The 21,743-nt window shown below is 50.2% G+C and overlaps 1 protein-coding gene and 1 long non-coding RNA gene across 6 annotated transcripts; one reads left to right on the top strand and one right to left on the bottom strand.

Annotated features, from left to right (window-relative positions):
• The first annotated feature begins 222 nt into the window (after positions 1-222).
• Positions 223-21,164, top strand: ZIC4 (Zic family member 4). 5 transcript variants are annotated; one of them, XM_027587830.2, is made up of 5 exons: positions 223-723; positions 4,579-4,663; positions 10,664-11,281; positions 15,899-16,217; positions 18,340-21,164. In XM_027587830.2, coding segments are annotated over exons 2-5 (1,008 nt in total). In that variant the 5' UTR covers positions 223-723; positions 4,579-4,593; the 3' UTR covers positions 18,341-21,164. The 5 variants fall into 5 exon arrangements, with proteins under 5 accessions (XP_027443631.1, XP_027443634.1, XP_027443632.1 ...); XM_027587833.2 differs by lacking the exon at positions 223-723 and adding an exon at positions 1,028-1,411; XM_027587831.2 differs by lacking the exon at positions 223-723 and adding an exon at positions 3,131-3,213.
• Positions 11,025-13,794, bottom strand: LOC113918911. Its single transcript, XR_003518722.2, has 3 exons — positions 12,576-13,794; positions 11,278-11,366; positions 11,025-11,144 (listed from the first exon to the last, which is right to left on the bottom strand). It is a non-coding gene; the product is annotated as an uncharacterized LOC113918911 (long non-coding RNA).
• Positions 21,165-21,743: the final 579 nt, after the last annotated feature.

Here is a 21,743-nt window from a genome sequence, read left to right as displayed (position 1 = left end):
CCCAAAAAACAAAAAACAAACTATTATACAGTGTGTTCAAAAAGATATATCAAAACCACTCAATCTTTTCTGCTGCCTACAAAGGGAAATTGAATCTTGCCTCCACTGCAATTGTAAAAACCTTATTTGCAAGGAGAAGTTTTCTCTAGAGGCTGTAGTGCTCTCACTAGGGAGAACAAATATTGAACCCACCTCGCCTGCCGTTCAGGAAAAAAAAAAAAAAAAAAAAAACAAGGGAGGGGACCTGAGGGGGAACGGTAGCTGTTGGGAGGGGGAGCGGGAAAGTAATTCTTCAAAAAAGAAAAGTCAGTCTTCTCTCTCCAGTCTGTGGAAAATCCAAGGGGGACGTTGACAAGAGGGTATTTTTAGGAAACGCTTCCAAATATACAGGGTAAGAGTGAATGTGAGGAAAAAAAAAAAGTTGTGGGTTGTAGAAGTTATCAAGTGGGATTTGCGGCGCTCTCTGCAGGAAACGCAAGCGGCTCCAGTTCAAAGCCACATGCACCAACGTGACATATAAGCCATTAAAATATCATCCTGACGGCTCATTTCTGCTTCATCATACATTCCCTAACTGCTTCCCGAAAGCTGGAAAAGGAGAAATGAAGGATGACCGCCTCGCTGGAACCACAAAAGAGAGGCTTGGAGGGGTTTGTGGTTCCCCCTCGGCCACCCCAAAGTGATGTGCAGAAATGAGGCGATCCTGGCAACAGGTGGAGCAGGGTAAGTGCCTGAGTCCAGGGGGCAGATAGACGGGACCTGTACCGCCAGCTGCTGGGTAGCAAGCGCCCTTAGCGGGGCCATTGGCACCCAAACCCCACTGGGGAAAGAGGCCCCAGCTAGACTTTCTCCCCATCCCCTCCCTCATTAGCCCCCCAACCGTGAGTATAGGCCCCACCCCATTGACACTGAGGGGAGGAGGGGGCCCTTCCGCGGAAGGGCAGCGCTGGGGATGAGGCCATCTTTTCTTCCCAGGGAGGGGGGGGGGCAAGGAGGACAAATGGGGCTCCCACTGGCACCCGGACCAAGAGCAGCTTGTTACCCACCTGCCTTTCCTCCCCTCCTTGTAAACTGCTTGGGTGCCCCACCGTGGGCAAAAGAAGGGGTGTCGTGGCGGAGAGCTTCCTTTGCTCCAAGTGAGAGGGACTCTCGCCAGGAGAGGGGCCCTGCAGGCAGCTTCTCTGCCCTGCCCCTGCGAGGATGACTGGGAAGGACTCGGCTTCCCCTTTCCAGGATCAATGAAGCTAAGTTAGCCTGGCTGGCAGCAAGATGATGGGACTTCTCCGCCCCAACCTGACGGCAGATGCCGGCTGGGTTGGCCGCGGGGCCAGGATCCTCGCCCTCGCGGGTCCTGGTCCTGCCTCAGGAAGTTGACCGCCTGGATTCTCTCTCTGCGCGCGGCCGGCCATGGGTTCGGGACTTGGCTTTCTTTCTTCCAAATGCGAATGAGCGCTACGACTAGCTCTCTGAGGAGCAGGCCCCAGCAGCCTAGAATTCTGGCCACTACCTTAGACATCTAGGGACACAGGAAATTAGGGACAAGTGAGGCGGGAACAGAGTTGGGCTGCGAAAGAAAGCTAGGACTACCTCAAAGCCTTGACCGGAAAGTTTGGGGCTGATGAATGAGGTTGGTTGTCCATAGGGACAGCTGGGAGCCAGTGAGGTCTTAGGAATGGAGAAGGGGCGTTGAAGGGCTTCACCTTGGTGGCCACTGTCTGCAGGAGACTCCCTTTGGATTCCAAGGTCATATTTCTACCCTCTTACGGACAACATCGTCCTCAGAAAGACGCAAAGCGAGGCACCAACTTCCTTTCCTCTATCTAGCAGCCGGCAGGTGGGGGTGGGGAGTGTTCAAAGGGAAGGTTAAGTGTCCGGGGCTGATCCTTCAGGCGACCCACTAATGCAGACTCTACTCTGGGTACACGAAGGTCACCCAGCCTTCAGCCCTGAGCCGGGAAACCTGAGCTAATCTCTAGGGAACAGAAGAATGAGGAAAGGCCGTCACACACCCCAGCCTTGCTGCCGGACTTCCTGGGGCTGGAGGGCCCAATGGAGGGGGGTCAGGGAGATGCTAGGGCAGCTGGCAACAACAGACCGAGGGCAGAAGCGGGGCACCTTCTTGGTTTTTGCTTGAGAGCTCCCAGGCAGGCTGAAGGGCCCCTGCTCTGCATCCGTTCCATCTGAGCTGTGGCTGAGAGGCCGGCGGGCCTTTGCCTGAGCGCCCGAGGGTTAATCAGTGTGGAGCAGCGTTGATGGCTCCGGACTGAAATCTCTGGTTTGGGAGGCAGGCTGTAGGTGACCTCTGACCTTGGGCAGGCCTGCATTGTTTAGGCAACCCCACAATGTACAGGCTTGGTGTTCCTCCAAAGAAAAATGGTGCGTTTTGCATGTACCCACGGGCCCACCTGCTTGGCTCTCCCCCAGAAAGATCAATTACCCCCATTGGCTGGCACCCTTTCCTCTTTTCAAGGTGTGAGGAGGAAGGTAGATTCCAATAAGTCTCCAGGTTGTGCTCCTGACTCTTGATTAAATGGCCCCGGGAGTGTGAGGAGACAAATCAGCAGCAGTCATTTGAGGAAAACCTTGCCAAGCATTTTCAGAGCTTTTATATCTCTGGGTTGGTGGGGATCTCAGGTCCAGGGGCCCAGGGATTGCCCCCAAATTCTTTCATCCCTCCTTCAGTGAGATATCTGGCTTGCTAAGTGGATTCAGAGTTTGAACCAAAGGAGAAGAATTTTACCCTGTTTACCTACACCAATCCGGTGTAGGAGCTACTACAGGGGAGATTACGGTGCCAGCCGCCGGCCCAGAGTCCAGCCTCTGCATTTGTTGGCATGCCTGTGGGTTTGTAATGCACAAAAGACTGCCAGGATCTGGGGGTAGAAGTGACCCAGGCCTCTTAGGCTGGGGTGGGGGGGCACTTCGGCAGCATTGTGGGTGGACGGGCCTCTCTAGAGAAACTCACACCCATTTCCCTCTGAGGCAAAAAAAAGTAAATTCTATTAGTTCCAACGAACCAGGACTTTTCCCGTGCCAGACATCCTGCCATGAGGAAATTTTAGAGCGAGGATGCCCAGCATGCCACCTTTCTGTAGGAATGTAAAGTTGGGCCTCCTTTCTTTCCTGATTTGTGCAGGAAGGAGCTTACTACTTTTGAGGACAGAAGCCTTTGGTTAGAAAGAATTGAAAATAAATAAAACCCTCTGGGAAAAGGTGAGTCTATTCCCCCACCCCCACCCCTCAAGCTTGGACCTAGAAAAGAAGAGAGAGGGAAGGGTGAAAACACACAAGCTAGTTCAAGCCCAGATTGGGGGTTGAGGGAGAGAGAAAGAGATCTTTGAGCATAGAGAATTGGAAAGCCTTTGAGATAGCAGAGCCCCATTTGGATTTGGCCTGTAGTTCAACAAGTTAAACAATCGCTTGTTCTGTGGGCTGGAGTGTCAAGACAGGCAGACGTCCTCATTGACAGAGGGCGTGCTGTGTTTGTCCAGCCTGAGACCTTTTCAATGACTGTTTGTCTTTCTGGGCCAAATCAAGGACTGGGGCTGGGTGGATCGCCTCTGGCTGTTCCACTGTCTTTAGCGTTGCCTGACAGATGCAAAGGTCCCCAGGATGGGTTTTAGGCTTTAAGATGGCTAAAGGCTTGGTAGCATTATCCACAAAGTGAATTTGATAAGGAATGCAAATATAACAGGGGCTTGGGAGGTATTTCTGACATTCTTAACCAAGAAATTGAGACAACCAGAACCAGACGACAGAAATGATACTTTTTTTTCTATTCTGTCAATTTTTTAAAATGTTTTATTTATTTATTCATGAGAGTCAGAGAGAGAGAGAGAGACAGAGAGGCAGAGGCAGAGGGAGAAGCAGGCTCCCCACCTAGCAGGGAGCCCGATGCGGGACTCGATCCCAGGACCCTGGGATCATGACCTGAGCCGAAGGCAGACGCTTAACCATCTGAGCCACACAGGCACCCCACTATTTTGGTCAATTTTATATTAACTTTAAAAAATCAACCAATGATGATTTCCAAATGGGTTTGGGGGTAGAAGCCATATGACGGTAAGGGTCCCATACCACTATGGGCAAGATCTACAAATTTACAAAGAAATTTCTCTCTTCTCAGTTCCAATACTTGTACCTCAATTTTTAACCTGCCAATGTCCCAGAGGACACCCAGCCCTCCCCATTACATTTCACTAAACTCAGAAAACTTAAAGAAAATAATGGGAATTTCTCATACAATAAATTCAAATTCTAGAAGTTAGAGGTATTTGAATGCTGACTGGTGCTTAAGTTCTTTCTATAAGGGAAATCAACAAATAAGTTACGCCAAAAAAAATCTAGTAGGGAAATGATTTTTAATATTTTTTACCACAAAGGATATATCATTTTGCAATAAATATGGGTAGTTCCCAGCAGAAGCCTTTTCTTTCACTTTTAAATTTGAAAATGGTCTAAGAAAGACTGAAAGACTCTTCAAACCAACACTGATAACATTCAGGCCACACAATCTTGCCATACAGACGTGTATAAAATTATTTAACTAGTGACTATCCCTCTTTTCTTCCCAAACAGGCTTAAAGTCAGAAAATGAGATACAAGACTTCCTTGGTGATGAGGAAAAGATTACGGCTTTATCGAAACTCCCTGAAAGAGTCTAGTAAGTTAAAATCCTCTTTTGAATATTGGTTTGCTGAAGTTATTTTTTTAAGTGGGAAGTTTTGTTTTGTCTTTTGGTTGTGTTGGGTTGTGAGCTTGTAGGTGTTTCTTGAGTTCCAGTGAAACTGAGAACAACACCTTGGTATTTGATGCATTTGCACACAAATCAGCGACACAACGTCCCACCAGCAGCCAGCTAATCCCCCTCAATGCCTACTCATCTGGACATTCTAGAATTAATATTTGACGACTCTCTCATTGAAACAACAACCCCTGACCTTCTGTAGTTCCACTGTCACATTATTCTATGACATATTCATCTTGAATTCATTTCCAGATGATTTGATTGGAATGAGGTTTGACATGTATTGGCTTCCATGAAAGGAGCAGACTTTGATCTTGGTGATGGGGTTTACATGATATGCATCATCTTTACCAGGGACACCAGCCTTCTGCAATGTGGCGGCAACTACGTTCCCACAATGTGGTGTCTGAACAGGGAGTGACTGACAGCCGCTCTGTCAGGAATACCTTCATTGTGAAGAATTTAATTTAATATTCCATTTAGAATAAGCATATGATTTAGGGTTGAGTGTTTTCCCTTCCAGGCGCTTCTAGTTTCCCTCATTTCAACTACACCACCAGCTGATGGTTGCCACCAAGGTATTCCCTTGTTGGAAGGAAAAGCAACCTTCTTAACAAAAGTTAAATGGACAACTCAGGAAATGGCTTTCTTCTATTATTTTGGGATAATCTGATGGCAGAATTCTCAAGAGAGATGTGCTTATTATGTAAATTCAGTTAATTCCTCGGTGCTGTTCTGGAAGATCCTTTGACCATGTTTCTTAATCTTTTGTCAAAAGATATTTAGCAGAAATATTGCTTGGAAATTAAATCTTATCCAAGTATATTTTATTTCCTACTCAGTTCCATTAATGATGATTAAAGCCCAAACTTCCATAGCAAAGGAGAGGAATAGCTTCCTTTATCTCCAAAATCCTAGATCTCATCTCCTTTGTACAGTTTGGGCTAGGACATATAGTGGGCTCCTGGGGCTAAAGTTATTTATTCATTTATTTATTTTTTCATAAGACTAGAGACAACCTCTCACCGCAGGAATCTAAAGTCTATCTGTGAATAGCCTATAAAGAGACTTGTCCCTTGTTTTCGGTGGTAACCTGGCTAGAAACAGGGAAGAAAAGACTGAACAAGTGACAGCAGATCTAGATGCAGAGCATTCAGACAACAAGGCTTGTTCTGGGCCAGGCTCTATGCAGTGGCCCTCAGTTTCTGGGATCCTGCCCTGAGCATAACCTGCAACAGATATCATCATTTAGCATTGCTTAAAATATCAAAGTGGAAAAATAGCCCAGCTATTGATCTGAAATGTCCCCTATTTCTTTCTTTCTTTTCGAAGGAGAGAGGTCAGACATTCCCCAATTGGAGCCAGTAATGGGAGGAGCTGTGGCAGATGGTAGGGCCACCAAATGTCATATTTCTATATAACAGGACTGAAAAATCACTTTAGTGTATGCTGTTGCTTTGACCAGGTTGAGGTGAACAAAGATGCTTAGGGCAGGATTCTAGGCACTGGATGGATGTTTGGTGTCTGGTAGTGGAACTTGTTCCAAACAGGCCCCTACAAAAGCCTCCAGTGCTTCTTTGACTTCTACTGAAGATCTCTGGGCTGCAGAACATGTCTCTTTTTTTTTCTGCAAATCAAGCAGGAAAGTGAACTGAACAATGCTGTAACCCCAGCATGGTTAGAAATAGAATGCTCCAGCCAAGCATTTGGTATTGGGAGTCAGGGTGGTGAGATAACTTTCTGAAAGAGAGGAACATCACTCCTCAGCCTGCCCTATCAAGTCAATGAAATCTGGACTCTTTGCTACCTGGCACTGGAAGACTCAAAGAAACAGCTCTGAAAACTAAAATATGTCTCCTTGCCATCAGTGCCCCACCTGTCATCTACGGTTACTTGGATACTGCTTTGGGGCTTATTTCAGAGATATGCTTTGAAGATCCTTATGTAATTACCCAGAGTTCCCTGTAAATGTTAGTGGGTAAAATTGATTTTTTTTTCTTCCCTGTCTCTGTCCCTGGGAAAATGTCCCTCTGGGAGAATTCCTGGCCCCATTTATGTGTTTAGCCAACGTTTGAACCATGTGGCTCCAAGGAACTTGTAAGGATCAGGCAGCCTTAGTGACCTGCAGGTCAAGTAACCCATGGCTACTCAAGAAGAATCTACCCAGGATGGGTCCATATGTTTGTAGTACTTCAAGAGAATGCTGCATCTGGGAAGGAGCTCCATGGGGCCACGTTACTGTCAGTGAATTTGGCTGAATCAGACATATCTGCCCTTTCACTGTTGGCACAAAAAGCCACACACATGTTCAAAGTTTTTCAAGGGTAAATTTAGTATGAGTATGCAGCATACTAACACTCTACAAGTATAAAACCTCAGCTTCTTGTCCCCAGAGTCTATAGAATCAGTGCTTAGAATTCAGGGGTCCACTAACTTGGAAGGGGAAAATTGCATCTTTATTCTCACCACCTTCTAATGAAAAGTTACAGTTTTTTTCTAAAACATGTGTTGTTAACAAAAACAGAACTATTAGAGTTCACTGGCATCACAAGTCTTCCAAAAGGGTCCGTAGACTAAAACAACCTAAATACCCCTGTTCTCTGCTGTTATTCAAAGCTTTTGATGCAGGTGAGGTCACAGTGTATATATTAAGGGATCAATTTTTGTGCAAATCAGAGATTTAATGAAAGCAAAGTGGATGATAAGTTTGACAAATATCCTAAACAGTAAGTTGTAGATCACAGAGATTCAGGTGGAAAGGAAAAAAATTTTAGTGCTGGACTACTGCAGAAATATCCCTGCACTTAGGTCTGAATGCTACAGGAGGAGTTGACTAAGCTCTATGGTGAGAGACGGTTAGGAGAAACAGCTGGGCAAGGGATCCCAGGGGGGACACACTCCTTTTGGGTTTGGGGGGGTTTATTGTTTTTCTGGTTTTGGTTTTTGGGTTTTTTTGTTTGTTTGTGTTTGTTCATTTGTCTTTAGGAGGCCTTTATGGGTTCAGCCCAGACTTGCCTAGACAACTGCAACATTCAACAGACACCTGAGTTGGGGGAGGGGGAAGCCTTGAAATTACTCTGAGACCGGGCCTGACCATCACTTTGAGGAAGGGAAAATAGGGCAGGGGACAGGAGAGGAGGCTTCTGTAAGCAGAAGGGTAAATCCCAGAAAGTGAGAGCATGGGAGAAGGTAAAAGCCAGGAAGGAGACAAATCCTCAAAGTCTAGTCTCAACACTAAGTAGAAGTCCTTGGTTTCCAGAGCAGAAGGGATTTGGCTGTCAAAAGCTCTCCTTCAACTTTTTCTTTTCTTCTCTTCCATCCCTTGCCTTCCCTTCCCTTCTCTTTTCTTTTTTCTTTTTAATGCTAACGCATCATCTATTGGCTGCATTGCTTAAGCTCTTCCGGCCGGCCAGAGGAGCAGAAAGACCTGGACTTGTCAAAGCCCAGGGAAATTGTGGAAGTTAATCCCTCAATAAAATGCGGCCCCAGCCGGGAACAAAGCAGTAAATGAAGAAAGTCTCAAAGAATCTGCCAACCATTATAAATAAGTTAATTATTTTTAAAAAATTAAAAAGAAACCCCCTTTTACTGACTAGGAAATGTATAATAGTTCTTGGTGCTGGGGATGGGTGGGGCAGCTCAATCAACTCCCAGTCAGACTTCCTTGAAATCTGTCCCAACTTCTCACCTTTGCTAGGGATACAGGGTTTTTTACTCAATCCTTTAAAACTTCTCTTAAAAATCCAAGCCTTTCTTTGCTTTGGAGTCGCTTTCTATGGCCGCTAGGGAGGCCCAAGTACTTAAGTTGGCATTTTGGCTGCAGAGAGCAAGGCAGGCGTAAGGGCGAGCGGCCCTTTAAATCGCCAAGCTGTGCAGCCAGCCCTAGCCGGTCCGCGGCGCAAACAAAGGACACTCCCCCCTGTTCAAGCCCTACTAGACTTAGGCCAAAACGGAAAGGGTTTTTGTTTTTTGTTTTTTTTTCCGCCGGCCAACCTCCACCCCAAAACGGTGGATCCTCAGATCGGGAGGGCGTCGCGTGAGAGCAGGAGGTGGGCCCGCAGTCCCATGCACAGCCTGGGCAGGGAAACTTGGCGTCCACTCTTCTCAGAGCCCCGAGGGTTAGCAAGGAGAGAGGCAGAGACTCCGACCGCAGGCAACAAGTGGTGGGAGCTGAAAGTGGAAGGGATCCCAAGGTTCTTTCCCAGAGACTCCGTTTGCGGCAGGGTACAGAGCTCAAGACCACAAATTGACTCGGGGAGTGGAGTGAGGGAGGACTTGTTTCTCCTTGCGGCATGCCTCTCGCCTTTGTTTCTTTGGACAGCCGGCCCACGAGGCAAAGGGATTTGTGGCTGAGAGGATTCTTAGACCCTCTTGGGAGGGTAGCGTGGGGTCGAGGCCAGACTCTCCCAGGCCATCACTGCCTCAGGCCCACTCTCGGGTTCTGGGCGGGATTCTTAGGTTCACGCGTCTCCGAGCGCGGGGGGCACCTGGGAGGGTCTGGCAAGGCCAAGTGGAAGGAATAGAGTGGGGAGGAGGAAAAGGGGAGGGAAGAATAAAGAATGCAAGGAAATGAGAGAGAGAAATGAAGGACAGAAGATATTTCGGCGAAAGCGAGAAAATAGAGCTCAAGGGCTCCTAGGCTAGGAGTTTCTCTGCTCCTCGTCGCAGTCTGCAGTCCCTGGAAACAGGCCCCCGCCTCCTCTGGCTCCTGGGACAGACTGATGAAGCAAGCCTCCTTCCCCGCGCGCTCTGTGCTGCCCTTCAGCCCGGGCAGGGCTGGATCTGCCCGTCTAAGAATCCAAAGCGCAACACCCCCTCCCTAAAGTCGTGGTGAAAGAAGGCATAACCCAGCCCCGCTCACTTCCAGGAGCAGTGAGGCAGAGCAGATCTACTCAGCTTTCGAGAAAGGAGGGGGAGGGGGCTCAAGAGAAGAGAAAAGAATCCATGCCCGGGTCAGAGCGCATGAGCAGTAGAAGCAAGAAATGCTGGGGGTAGGGTGGGGTGAGGTGGAGAGGCGCGAGAGCAAGGGGGGGGGGGTAGAGAGAGAGAGAGAGAGAGTGTGTGTGTGTGTGTGTGTGTCCGCGTGCGGCGAGACCTGTCATTGCTGACGTCGGGCCGGGCTGCGGGCCAATAGGCGACCTAGGTGATTGTTCCTCTCCGCGGGCCCGGGCCGCGGCCCCGAATCTCTATTCACTTCCTCACGCGTCCTGCTGCTACCTCTGTAGTGTACAGGATTTCAAGTAGGCATTAAAGACCGGGGGGGGGGGGGGCAGGACCCGAAACTTGAGGGGAGAAAAAAAACTTTGCATAAGTTTTTTGTGGTTGTTCTTTCCCCTCCCGGCTGTCAGGTGACTGGTGTGAACGGCCTGACCTAAGGGAGCTCTGGGGAGCCCGGGACGGGATGCAGCAGGCCGCGCTCTCCCAGCCGAGTTGGGCACTGAAATTAGTATATATGACCGGGGCGCTTCCGCACAACCACCACCACCAACATCACCATTTGCCTCACCTCCATTCCCCCGCAGGGCTCCGCGACTCTGATAGCCCCAGGGAGTTGGCTGCCAAAGCACGCTTGGGGAGCAGGTCGGACCCCCCTGGAGCAGAGCCCAGGGCCCCCCAGAAACCCACAGACTCAGCACTGCGCACCCTACAGCTCCTTCCACCTGTCCCGCAGCCTCCATCCTTCTCCCACTCATGGAGCGGCAGGGGGCTCTACCGAACTGTCGCCCAATCGGTCCGCAGCGGAGGCGCTTGGCCTCTCGCTGTCCATTCCGTTCGCGGCCGCCTCTGTCCGCCTCCCGGTCCCGGTGCTGACGGCAGAGGCCGTGGTGTGGCTGGGCTGGGCCTGCCCCCCGGGGCCTGATGGAATGCTCGGCCCACGCCGCCCGTTCTCACGCGCGCTATTTGTCTCGACAACAGGTAGCAGCTCCGGACACCATGGCCCCCAGCTTGCTGCCGCCTCCAGCCCCTCGGTGTTCCCGGGCCTTCCAGAGCAGCCGCCCCAGGCCTCCCCCAGCGGCACTTTGAACGGACTCCTGCGTCTGGGGTTCCCTGGAGACATGTATGCGCGACCGGAATCCTTTGCGCCGGGGCCCGTGGCCCGCAGCGACGCCCTGGCAGCTGCCGCGGCCCTGCACGGCTACGGGGGCATGAACCTGACCGTGAACCTCGCCGCGCCCCACGGTCCCGGCGCCTTCTTCCGCTACATGCGCCAGCCGATCAAACAGGAACTCATCTGCAAGTGGCTGGCAGCGGATAGCCCTGCGCCCCCGCGCCTCTGCTCCAAAACTTTCAGCACCATGCACGAGCTGGTCACGCACGTCACCGTGGAACACGTCGGCGGCCCGGAGCAGGCCAACCACATCTGCTTCTGGGAGGAGTGTCCGCGCCAGGGCAAGCCCTTTAAAGCCAAATACAAACTTGTAAATCACATCCGCGTGCACACGGGCGAGAAGCCCTTCCCCTGTCCTTTCCCGGGGTGTGGGAAGGTCTTTGCTAGATCAGAAAATCTCAAAATACACAAAAGAACTCACACAGGTCAGTATTCGGCACTCGTGCGGACCCTCTGGGGAAGCAGGCGGCCTCTTCTGGGCCCTCGGGGCTGGATTTCCTCAAGTTCCATCTGGGAGGAGGGGGGATATCTTGGTGTTTCCATGAGCCAAGTCCATAAAATACTAATTATGCCCTTCTATGTTAGAATCACAGAAGTTTCCTGAGGCTGTGTGTGGGGAGGGTAGTGCGGGATTTTTGCTCTTGGGGAGGGGGCGAGTGTGAACGTGCTTGGGTCTCTGTGTGTGCAAATGTCTGTTCCCTGATCATCAAGTTTGATTTTCAGGTTTTTAAAATGGCACTGTTCCCCAAAGTCGTAAAGACATAGAACCAATTTGATTTTCCTGATCCTTTTGGAATCCTGTCGAAAGTACTCTTCGCTTGACAACCTGACCACCACCTGAACTGAGGGGTCAGGAGGCCCTTGTTGCCTTTAGGATTTAGGATCTCACGGGCTAACTTTGCCCCCGTTTTGGAGCCTTGGTGACCTGACACTTGGGACATTTGACAAACCCTTTTGCTTTAGCAGAGACCCAAGGAGACTCATCTGCCTTAAATGTCATTTACCGAGCTGTTAAGTGAAATAGGGACATGTGTCAACCACATCTGTTAGTTCTAGTTAACAGAAAGAGAAGGAGCCTGCTCAAGAGCATGCAAAGTTGAACTCCTCTGGCCAGAAGCATTTCTAATTAATGCAGTTGCAAGGAGAAAGTTTTCACACTTCCCAGAACAGCCTGTTAAGTTACATTAATTAGTTTAGCAGCTGAGGTTGTACTCTCCCTAGCTAGGGTTTCCTCACCCAAACTTCCTGGAAGTTTAAGAAGTCAACATCTCCCATACTCTATTTTGGGGGTTGAAGAAGGGGACTAGTGGGGAGAGAAGAGGGTGAAATAAGTTCCAGCTTGTGCCCCATTTCTCTTACTCTCTTGGCGCTCTACCTTACCTCTCTATTCTTGGTGGAAATATCAGCAAGCATTAGAGTCAAAGGACTCCCCCAGGCTGGCACTGCTGGGGAAATAAATTTGCAAATCCCGCTTTCTCCCCCAAACCCTGCAATCTCGGGGAAGGTGCCTGGCCATGACACTGGCACAGGCGGAGTCCAGACCAAAGTTCGCTCTTAGTCCTACTTTATTTCCATAGCATATCTAGAAACGTACAGTTTTCCCGAACTGTTTCCAGTACCCTTCCCTCATCCCTCCCTTCCCCCGCGCAAGCATTCGTTCCCCCTTCCCGCCCTCCGAGTTTTATCCCCGGGGGAGGGGAGAAGTGAGGCCCTGCTCACCTCCCACAGGGTCGCTACTCCAGGAGCTGACCGCCGGTACTGCGAAGATAGAAGCGCAGTCCTGAGCCAGAGAAGGAACTCATTTTTAATGACAGGGGTTTTTTATACAAACAAACTTTTACTGCTCTTTGCCGGCCTACTGTTTGAAGTCCATGAAGCAGAAAATGGTTAAATTCTTAGTGCAATCGACCTACAGCAGAGAAGCAAGTTCAGTGCGCCCAGGCTGGCTCAGGTTTGCGTCTATTCAGGACAGAATTCTAAGTGCGTTCTTTCCACTGGCGGTCCTGATTCATTATCGCTGGAGTTAAAAAAAAAAAAAAAAATCTGAGCCTCGCCTGCTCCGGCGTTTCCTTCAAACCCCCCTCCTAAGTAATGAAAAGAGAGACAGAGAGAGAAACAAAAAACAAAATGTTTCTCAAATGGCAATAGACCTCACTACAAATTATTCATGAAGACAGTTCTCGATTCAATAGGAAAATAATTGCCTTTTCAAATATTAATGGCGTTTCATTTCCTCGAGTTGCGGAAGCGGTGAACAGGAGCTGATTTCTCAAGAGTTGAGATTCTCCCGGATCTGAATCCCGGGCCTGGCTTCGGTGGCAGCTGCCCCAAGCCCGTGCCGAAGGGTTTCACTTTGTGGCGGTCACAGCAATCCCGGAACAATGGTGCCGCCGCGAGGGAGACACGGGCCAGCCGCGGCGCTCCAGCCCGACCCCGCCGCCTGCCCCCCTTCCCGGGACTCTCAACTGGGGGATCGCCCCATCTTCCCAGGCAGTCTATAGAGAGAGGCAGGGGCTGGGATCCAAGGTAGAGAAGAGTCTGCGCCGGGACACAGATGCTAGGTAACCTGGCCCAGCCACAAGTGCGAGAAAATGGCGCTAGCGGAACTGCACCGCAGCTTCCGAACTTTGTCAGGCGGGCTTGGCGCAGGGCCGGGGAGGAGGCCTCTCCCGGCTGCTGAGCCTCTGGGAGGAGACTCCGGGCTTTTCCAAGACTTAGCCCCAGGCTCGGGCGGCTCCGGACCGGCTGCAGGGCCCTGGCCCAACCCTGCCTCTCCACATCCATCCACCCACCCAGGGCGCAACGCCCGGACCTGGTGGGAAGGGAGGGGGCGGGAGGCAGTGTATTGGGGGTGGGAGTGGGGGCGCGATGTTAGTCAAGGAGTCCAAGGAACCTCCTGCAGCTAGGGAGAGGCCGGGAGGGCGCGGGATTGGGGGGGCGCGGCCTCACCTGGCATCCCTGGGGCCTCCGAACTTCCAAGCTGCCCGAATCGCCTTCGGTGCTCTGCTTTTTCCCTCTGCTCCTCGTCTGGGATGAAATCACTGTTTCTGTTTTACGTGAATGTCCAACGAGGTGCGCGCAAATGGGATAAGTGTGTGGGGGAATATTTTTGGGGGTGGGCAATCAACCTCAAATTCTATTCCTCCTCTGTGTTCTCAGCAAATCTTGTTTTCTTTTGCAGGCCCTGAATTGCATGGTTCTTGTAAGTGATTTTAGAAAGAAAAGAAGGAAGGGAGAAAGAAAAGTTTTAGTGTTGCAGATGCCAAAAGGGATCAGAGGGGAGAAAACAGGGGCAAATAGGGACACTGATGTTTCTGCATCTTTCTCGTTTATTGTTTTTGTTTTTAATAAAATGGTATCGGTGTGCCGAGAAATGGCAGATGCCAGCACCGCCCAGTGTTCCACTGTACTAGCAGTAGTCCTGCAGGGTCGCAGGACGCAGCGACCAGTCGGTGCCAGAACCCTGGGCTCCCAATCCGCAGCTGCACGGAGGCGAGGGTTGTGCGCAAACCTTTGACTCCGCCTGAGCTTCAGCCCGGCTCAGGACTAGAGGCTTTGTTTGTTCAAACCTGCCCCAAAGCACACGTCTTTCCTGGAAGCGGCGGGAGAAGCGACCACAAAGGCAACAGTCCTCCAGCCATGCATCTCTCTCTTAGCCAGACGCTTGGTAGCCTTTCTCTCAACCTAGGGCGCCCAGTGGCATCCATTTGTTTAAGACGCCTAGACACTTCCTCCCCACCTTTCCACAGCATCTGCAGTTCCAGCAGGAACCTGGGCTTCCAGGTTCTTGGGGTCCTTTCTACCCCTACATTTCAGCGAATCCAGCCGCCGGTGAGCCCCGGGATGGGGGCTCGGTCCTCGGCGAATATTTCCACCCTAACGCGCGCTCGCGCCTTCCCGCGGCTCTACAGGGCATCGCACCGCGGATCTGAGCCCCACGCGGGTCTACCCCGGCTGCCCGCTTGTCTTCCTGGCCTGGTCTTATCTAAGCCGCTGCGTTCATCCGGAAGCCGCCGAGCTCAAGGGTGCGATTACATGAGAGGCCTCGGATCCCGCTTTGCCCCGGCAAACCTTGCAGCGCCCGCCTCTCAGCTCAGACCTGCGAGGCCCGACCGCCGGGCGTGGGTGGTCTGGGGAGGCTATTCGACCTCTCAAGTCGTTTTGGACTGGGAGAGCCGGCTGCCCGCGGCAGTGTCTCCGGGAGGCCGCTGTAGCAGCGTAATAAAATATTATTGCCGGCGCGCGGAACTGGAGGGATCCCGGACTGTTTAGGCAAGATTTGAAGAATGCTGCTAAATGTTTGCCCTCAGGGGGTAAAAGGGAAGGGGGAGGGGGCTCCATTTCCCGTAAAAATCGCGTCTGAAGTGAATCATTGCTCAGAATACCTTTCCCTGCAGCACGAATCCACATTATGCATATACCGTGTGCATCGGCTGCGCAACTTTAAATTATTCCATCGCCTTGACGTTTGCACGAAACCTACTTTAGGAAACAATTTGCGCCATGTTGGGGTGTGTGCGAGGTGGACCGCTGGGTGGGCCATGGTGTGTGTGTGTGTGTGTGTGTGTGTGTGTGTGTGTGTGTGTGTGTGTGTGCGCGTGTGTGTGTGGTGGGGGGAGAGAGACATTCGACTAGAACCAGCAACTTTTAAATTGAGCCGATGCTAGCTCCTCACTCAACTCTATTCTCGGGCAAAAGGTACTTCTTGGCTCCGAGGGGAGGAAATTGTGAGGAAAACAACCTGAGTGGATCAGGGTGGAAACTCGACTAACATGGAGTCTTTGTCGCTCCTCCTTCTTACCCTCCCCCACCACCCCCTGGCCCAGGCGGGAGAGGGGGAGGGGTGGCAGCGTGCTGGAGGAAGCTCGGGGAGCGTTCTGAGCAGGAGAAGGGGGTACTGGTCCTGAGATGCCAAAAGGAAAGAGGTTTCTGAAAATCTTCTGTGGGTCTTTTACAAAAAATGAAAGAAATTGAGAAGGGTGGTGAGGCCCAGCGGGGGCCACGACCCACGCACACTAATGTCTTTGCGTTGCCTCCACCAGGGGAGAAGCCTTTCAGGTGCGAGTTCGAGGGCTGCGAGAGGCGCTTCGCCAACAGCAGCGATCGCAAGAAGCACTCGCACGTGCACACGAGCGACAAGCCATACACGTGCAAAGTGCGCGGCTGTGACAAGTGCTACACGCACCCCAGCTCGCTGCGTAAGCACATGAAGGTGCACGGGCGCTCACCGCCGCCGCCTAGCTCTGGCTACGACTCGGCCACGCCGTCTGCCCTCGTGTCGCCCTCGTCGGACTTCGGCCGCGAGCCCCCGGTGGCCTCCTCGGCGGCGGTGGTGGCGCGTGGCGCGGACCTGAGCGAATGGTACGTGTGTCAAGGCGCGGGCTCCGCCGCAGCTGCCCCCGCCGCGCCCCCAAACCCCCAGACACCACCTGGCCCAGCCGCTGCTGCCGCCGCCGCCGCCGCCGCCGCTGCCGCCGCCGCCGCCGCCTCCGGTATTAGGGCTGCTGCTGGGGTTGCCGCTTCCGGTACACAGACTGCTAGTCTAGGCGGGGTTACTGAGGCTTGAAGAGAGAGGGTGAGGAAGGAAAAAAGGAAGGGAGAGAGAAGGAGAAGGTAACCACTAAAGGTTGTTAGAGCTCATTTAAGGTGGTGATATAATGTCCATTATTTTAAAATATAAATATGGTTTCCATATTTATTCTACAATCACACCCAGCACCCTCCACCTACCCTGACACAGACGCCCTCAAGACTGGGTAGCGTGACCCCAGTGTTCCCGTAGAAAAAGTACAGAAAGAGACAGGGAGAATGAAAAAAAGGATACATTAGAAGAGTTTGTGTGCAAACTTGGCAACTGCAGGCGGTGAAATTAAGATCACAAAGTCCTCTCCTGGTTCACAGAATGAGAAATGTTTTCAAGGCCTGGGCAGCTCAGATTGCCACCCATACTCCCTTCCCAACCCCCATTGGGAGCCTCCTCCAAAGTTCCAATCACCGAAGGCGGCAGAGGGAATTCCTGAGCCATTATCTTGCCTATTTCCTTCTACTTTTGCCTCCCTACATTACCCCCTCCTTCAGCTATCCTCTGAAACAAAAATGCACAAGTCAGATTCCAAATTTTCCAACTACTTTTTACAAAGGAGATAAAAGGGAGAGGGGTTTAAGCACCTAACCCTGGGCATCACATGCCACTCTCACAAGGACTGGCCCAACCACACAAATATATCTGTCTGCCTGTCTGTCTGCCCCGTACACATTTTATACTTGGGGTAGGGTATGAGTCCTAACAACAGAAAATGTAAACAAAAGACTGCTAGAAGGGCTTTTGGATTCACTACCCTGAAGATTCCCGGGACCAATCACCCTCTCCCCACCCCACCCCACCCCCGTAGAGGTGCTGCCTGTGGAATATTGTGGGTGCTTGGCGCTGGGGGTGCAGAGTGGGCCAATGGTGTCACTGAGCCAAGTCCTCCACAGTGAAGGGATTTGGCCTAGGCAACAGTGTCTGGATAAATCACATCAATTCTATGATGATCTTTGTAAAAAATCTCACAAATGTTGGTCTTATTTTTAAAAAGCTGTGTGTGTGTGGTGGGGAGTAGACAAGAGAGAGGAACTACAATAATAAATGTTTTAAAGGCAAACACCCAATGGATCTAGATTGAAATTGTATTCTATATGCTAGGTACCAAGTCCCCAGATAAAGAACCAGATGTTGGTGGCAGAGGAGAGCAAAGTCTTTGCAATTGTTGTCAAGCAGGGGAGAAATCAGGGCCTGTTTTCCAATCTACCACCCTTTGTAGGGAGGATGGGGCTGCCCCCAAATCCTTGCTAACATGAGAGAGGAGGGTAGAAAGAAAAAGAAGGGTGAAAAAGCTTTGGTAGCCCTATTCCAATCCCTTAAGAATTTAGACATAGGTAGGGCTGTGGAAGTCCCACCTAGGGGGAGCGCCCTAGACTGTCCAACAAACAAGCCCTGGTCCTGCCACTCTGCTGGGTATTCTTCTACACTCTTTTCTTCAGACACTATTAGACAATTCTCACTCCTGCCCTGCAGCCCCTCTTTCATCAGATAAATGACGTCCTAACTGTAGTGGTATTGTTTCCATTACCCCTAATAAAAACCAGAATCTTCCAAAATATATCCTTAGCGAATCCATTCTTGTGAAAGTGGTACTGCAATCCCCTCCCCCCCCCCATACAATAGAGTCCAGAGGCCGCCAGGCCAAGGGCCGGCAATCTGCAGCAAACAACTCGTTCCCATCGGGAAACACCCGCCCCCACCACCAAGGTGCAGAGGGCATTTGAAGAACTTGCTTCTTCTGACGTTTAAAAAATTCTCCCCTCTCCAAATAGGACTCATTTCTTTCTCTTCTATTTCTAGGCCCCGGTTTGCCTTCCACTCCTATCCAAAATAGTGAAATAAAATAAAAATGCTTGGTCGGCCACTAATAGCCTTTAATTTTTCATTTGCTTGTTACAGATGTCCACCGCGTTGCTCGCAAGGTAATCTCGCCCAACGCAGCTGAGCGCCCGCATCTAGCGCCTGCGACATCAAAGGGTCCGCGCACAAAGCAATGTTTCTTCGCCACGGTGCATCTTCATGGTAAGTTAGGATTTCTATGGCAATGGGCAAGTTGCACTGAAATCCTGAAAGGCCGAGCCTGGAGCCCGTCCAGGCTTTTCATTAAGGACATAATATTTACGTCTAACAGGCCTTTTTTCTTGTGTATACAAGTATATATTTTTGTTTGACGCGGACTAAATCATTTTCATTTAATTTCCGGTAAACAAAACCCACGCGAATGGGCACTTGTTCCCGATCATAATAAAAATGGATAATAATGTGAGGGAAGAAAAGGGCCGCTTGAATCGCCGCTCAGCCCCCTTTGTTTCTGCTTTCTGCGGTGATCAGAGGGCGCATTTGGGTTTGATGGCGAGTTTCTAAAGGCGAGGAAATGGTTTGTAAGAGGGGAAAGAAAAGGAGAAAGGTCTAATCAAGCTCGGGTTGTTCAAAGAGTCGGGTTTTGGGGTTGAAAGTGTGAGTTTGACGGTGCATCAGCATGCCGCGTTAGGCTCGCCATGGAAATGCGCGCGGGGAGCGGCCGCTTCAAAGGCGGCACACTTCACTGCAGACACTCTATTAAGATACATTTGCGCTGACCTTTGCTTTCACGCCATTTAATACTGTCACTGCGTTCTCCAGTATATACTTCCTCTTTGGGACCAGCCTCGCCCCCGTTTAGGGGTTCACCTCACACTCCTGTGGGGAGGGGTTGCTTTGGTGCCTGGGTCGCATTCAGGAAAGGGAGGAGCCGGACTCCGTACATCTTGCCTGCGCCCCAAAGAAGCTCCAGGGTCAAGAGTAAATAACTTTAGGGCAATCTCAGAAGCTTAACAAATGAGCATCCCCAGCTCAATTTTGTGCAAAGCGCCTCTCTGCAACTTGAGCAGGATGGAGGCCTGAATTTGAAAGGGACTTGTGGAGGGGGCACCCTGGATGAATCTGCAGAGTTCAGACTGTGCCTTTAGGACATTTCCACTCCAGCCCCCAGAACAGCCCATTCTGCCCCTCTATCCCAGAAGTCTCTTGCAGCCCCCCCTTCCCCAACACACACTTGTTTCTCCCTAGCATGGGGTATAGGATACCCTTCAGGCCTACTCTGGCCCTGGGCATGAACTCAAGAGCCCAAGGCCAAGGGGATAGGGAAGATGGCAGGAAAGTTAGAAGTCCATGTTCCCTTAATTGTCTTGTTGTTTATTTTATCCAAGTACCCCAGTGAATAGGGGAAAAATAAACACGGTGAAAAAAAAATCAAACAGTAGAGTCTTCTTTAGTGCCAGTCCTTGTGGTTGAATAAAAAGGATGGTCCGCTTTCTATTGAGCTGAGAAATCTTTGAAGTGGGAGTTATTATCTGAGACATTCCTGCTTGTCGTCCTAACAACGCTGATGAAACGTAAAAGGTTCTTTGTCAGCGATTTGTTCTCCTCTCTGTCAAACTCCCTCTGCCCGGTTAGTTTCAAACCGTTTCTAAAGAGATAAAATCAAACTTCTTTAAAAAAAAAAAATACATGCACAGTACACCAACTGATAACTTTAGGACTAAGTCCTACTAAGGAAAAAACAAAAGCGACACAGACACATCAGGTCCAAGGTCTGTGAAGGTGCACAGATGTTGAGGGGCCCTTTACACTGGCTCTGGGACATGGGGGAAAGAATGCAGAGAAGGTGTAGGCAGAGGGTACATACCCCAAGCGCACAACTGTGTTCCTGCTTCTCACTGCACTGGCCTGCACTCATCAGTCCCAATCGGGGAACTTGAATGAGCCTCCTTTGGGGGACTCCTTAAACTCCCAATATTCTTGCCAAGGATCCTTGGAACCTAAGGCTGCAGCCAAGCAATTGTTAATATTTCCTGACCCTTCAAAGACAATCCTCTTAAAAATAGACCCATTGTGTGTTCTTCCCACTAGCAGCAAGCAATCAGCAAGCCCTTTCTGCCATTAACACAAAGTAGAGGGGCTTGAGGGAGAGACGTTTTTATAATTTCCCAGAATCTTGGCAATTGGAGTTAAGAAAGTTCAGTTTACAAGATAGTGTCCCCAAAGTGCATGCAAATACCCACCCCTCCCAACCACATATGCAGTTCTTCATTTAAAATTGTGCCCTGGAAAGAAAATTTCACCCTGTCCGGCTTTCCCCAAACCTCCCGATGTGGTTTTAAAGGTGGTTTAAATAAACAAGGGTGTACCGGCCTCCCCACTCTGTGTGTGCTGAATAAATGATTTGTAAAGAAGTTTCCTCAAGCTGTAACCCATGCTGTTATTATAGTTGCTGCAAAATGTTGTCTCTTATATTGATTTTTATTTGTTTACTGGAGGTCCCCATATGTTTGTTTATATTGCTAATTTATGGGAAAATGTAATGATTGCAATGAATGTGAATTATACAGACAGGCAAATGTTTTGTAATCATAAATTCACACACACACACACACACACGCACACACAAAGCTTGACTGAAACCTTAGACTATTTGGTACATCTCCACCCACACTGTTTGTGATTTATCAGCTCTCCCCTTAGATCCTTAAATTATGAACTAACCTGAAAGGAAAAAAAAAAAAGTTGTTTTGTATTTGATTGAAAGTGATTGTTCAGTGAAAAACATAGTTGAAAGCTGTGGCTTTAATCTTGCTGTAAATATGTAAAAATGAATTAAAATCTGTGTTTCTTTTTCCCTCCAAAGAGCGTTGTGTACAAGGAGCTCCATTTTGCTGTTTTCTTTGGTAATAAATGTTGTGATGTTTCCCTTTCTCTTTTGAATTCGAGTGTCCTGTTATTGCTTCATCATCTAGGGAACGATTTGGGACCCTCCTGAAGCCTCCAGTCCCCTGCCTTCCCTCAGGGTTTACAGAAACACCTCTGAAGCCTGGTTGTTCCAGGCAGCAAAACCGAGGGACCCACTAAAGAGACCATTGTGAAGGAGGCCTCCCTCGTCCCCAGTTTCATTCACCTCAGTAACACTGACATTCATGAACCAATTTACATTACAGAAGGGGGAAAATTAACCCGTGTCTCAATGTCTTCCTGGAAAGATAGTCTTCCCACTGCTCGGACAGGGCGCACCCTCTCACAAACCACCTTTGACTTCTCCCAGACAAAAGCCTAGTAGTTGTCGGGAATAAACACAGGCAAAGAAAAAAGGGTGAGCTGGCGTCAAGCCCTGCTTAAGTCCTGATGGGTACCTCGGGCACAGTTGCCCGCAGGAGTCTTCCTAGCTGGATCCCACTCCCCTCCCGGAGTAGCGGATCCTCAGACAAGGGTCCCTTCAGAGTGCTGCAAAAGGCCAAGCCGTTAGACTGGCCACAGCCCACAGTGACTCT

The sequence above is a fragment of the Zalophus californianus genome, chromosome 1 (assembly GCF_009762305.2).
Source record: "Zalophus californianus isolate mZalCal1 chromosome 1, mZalCal1.pri.v2, whole genome shotgun sequence".
Lineage (NCBI taxonomy): Eukaryota > Metazoa > Chordata > Mammalia > Carnivora > Otariidae > Zalophus > Zalophus californianus.
This window is presented reverse-complemented; position numbering and strand designations above follow the sequence as displayed.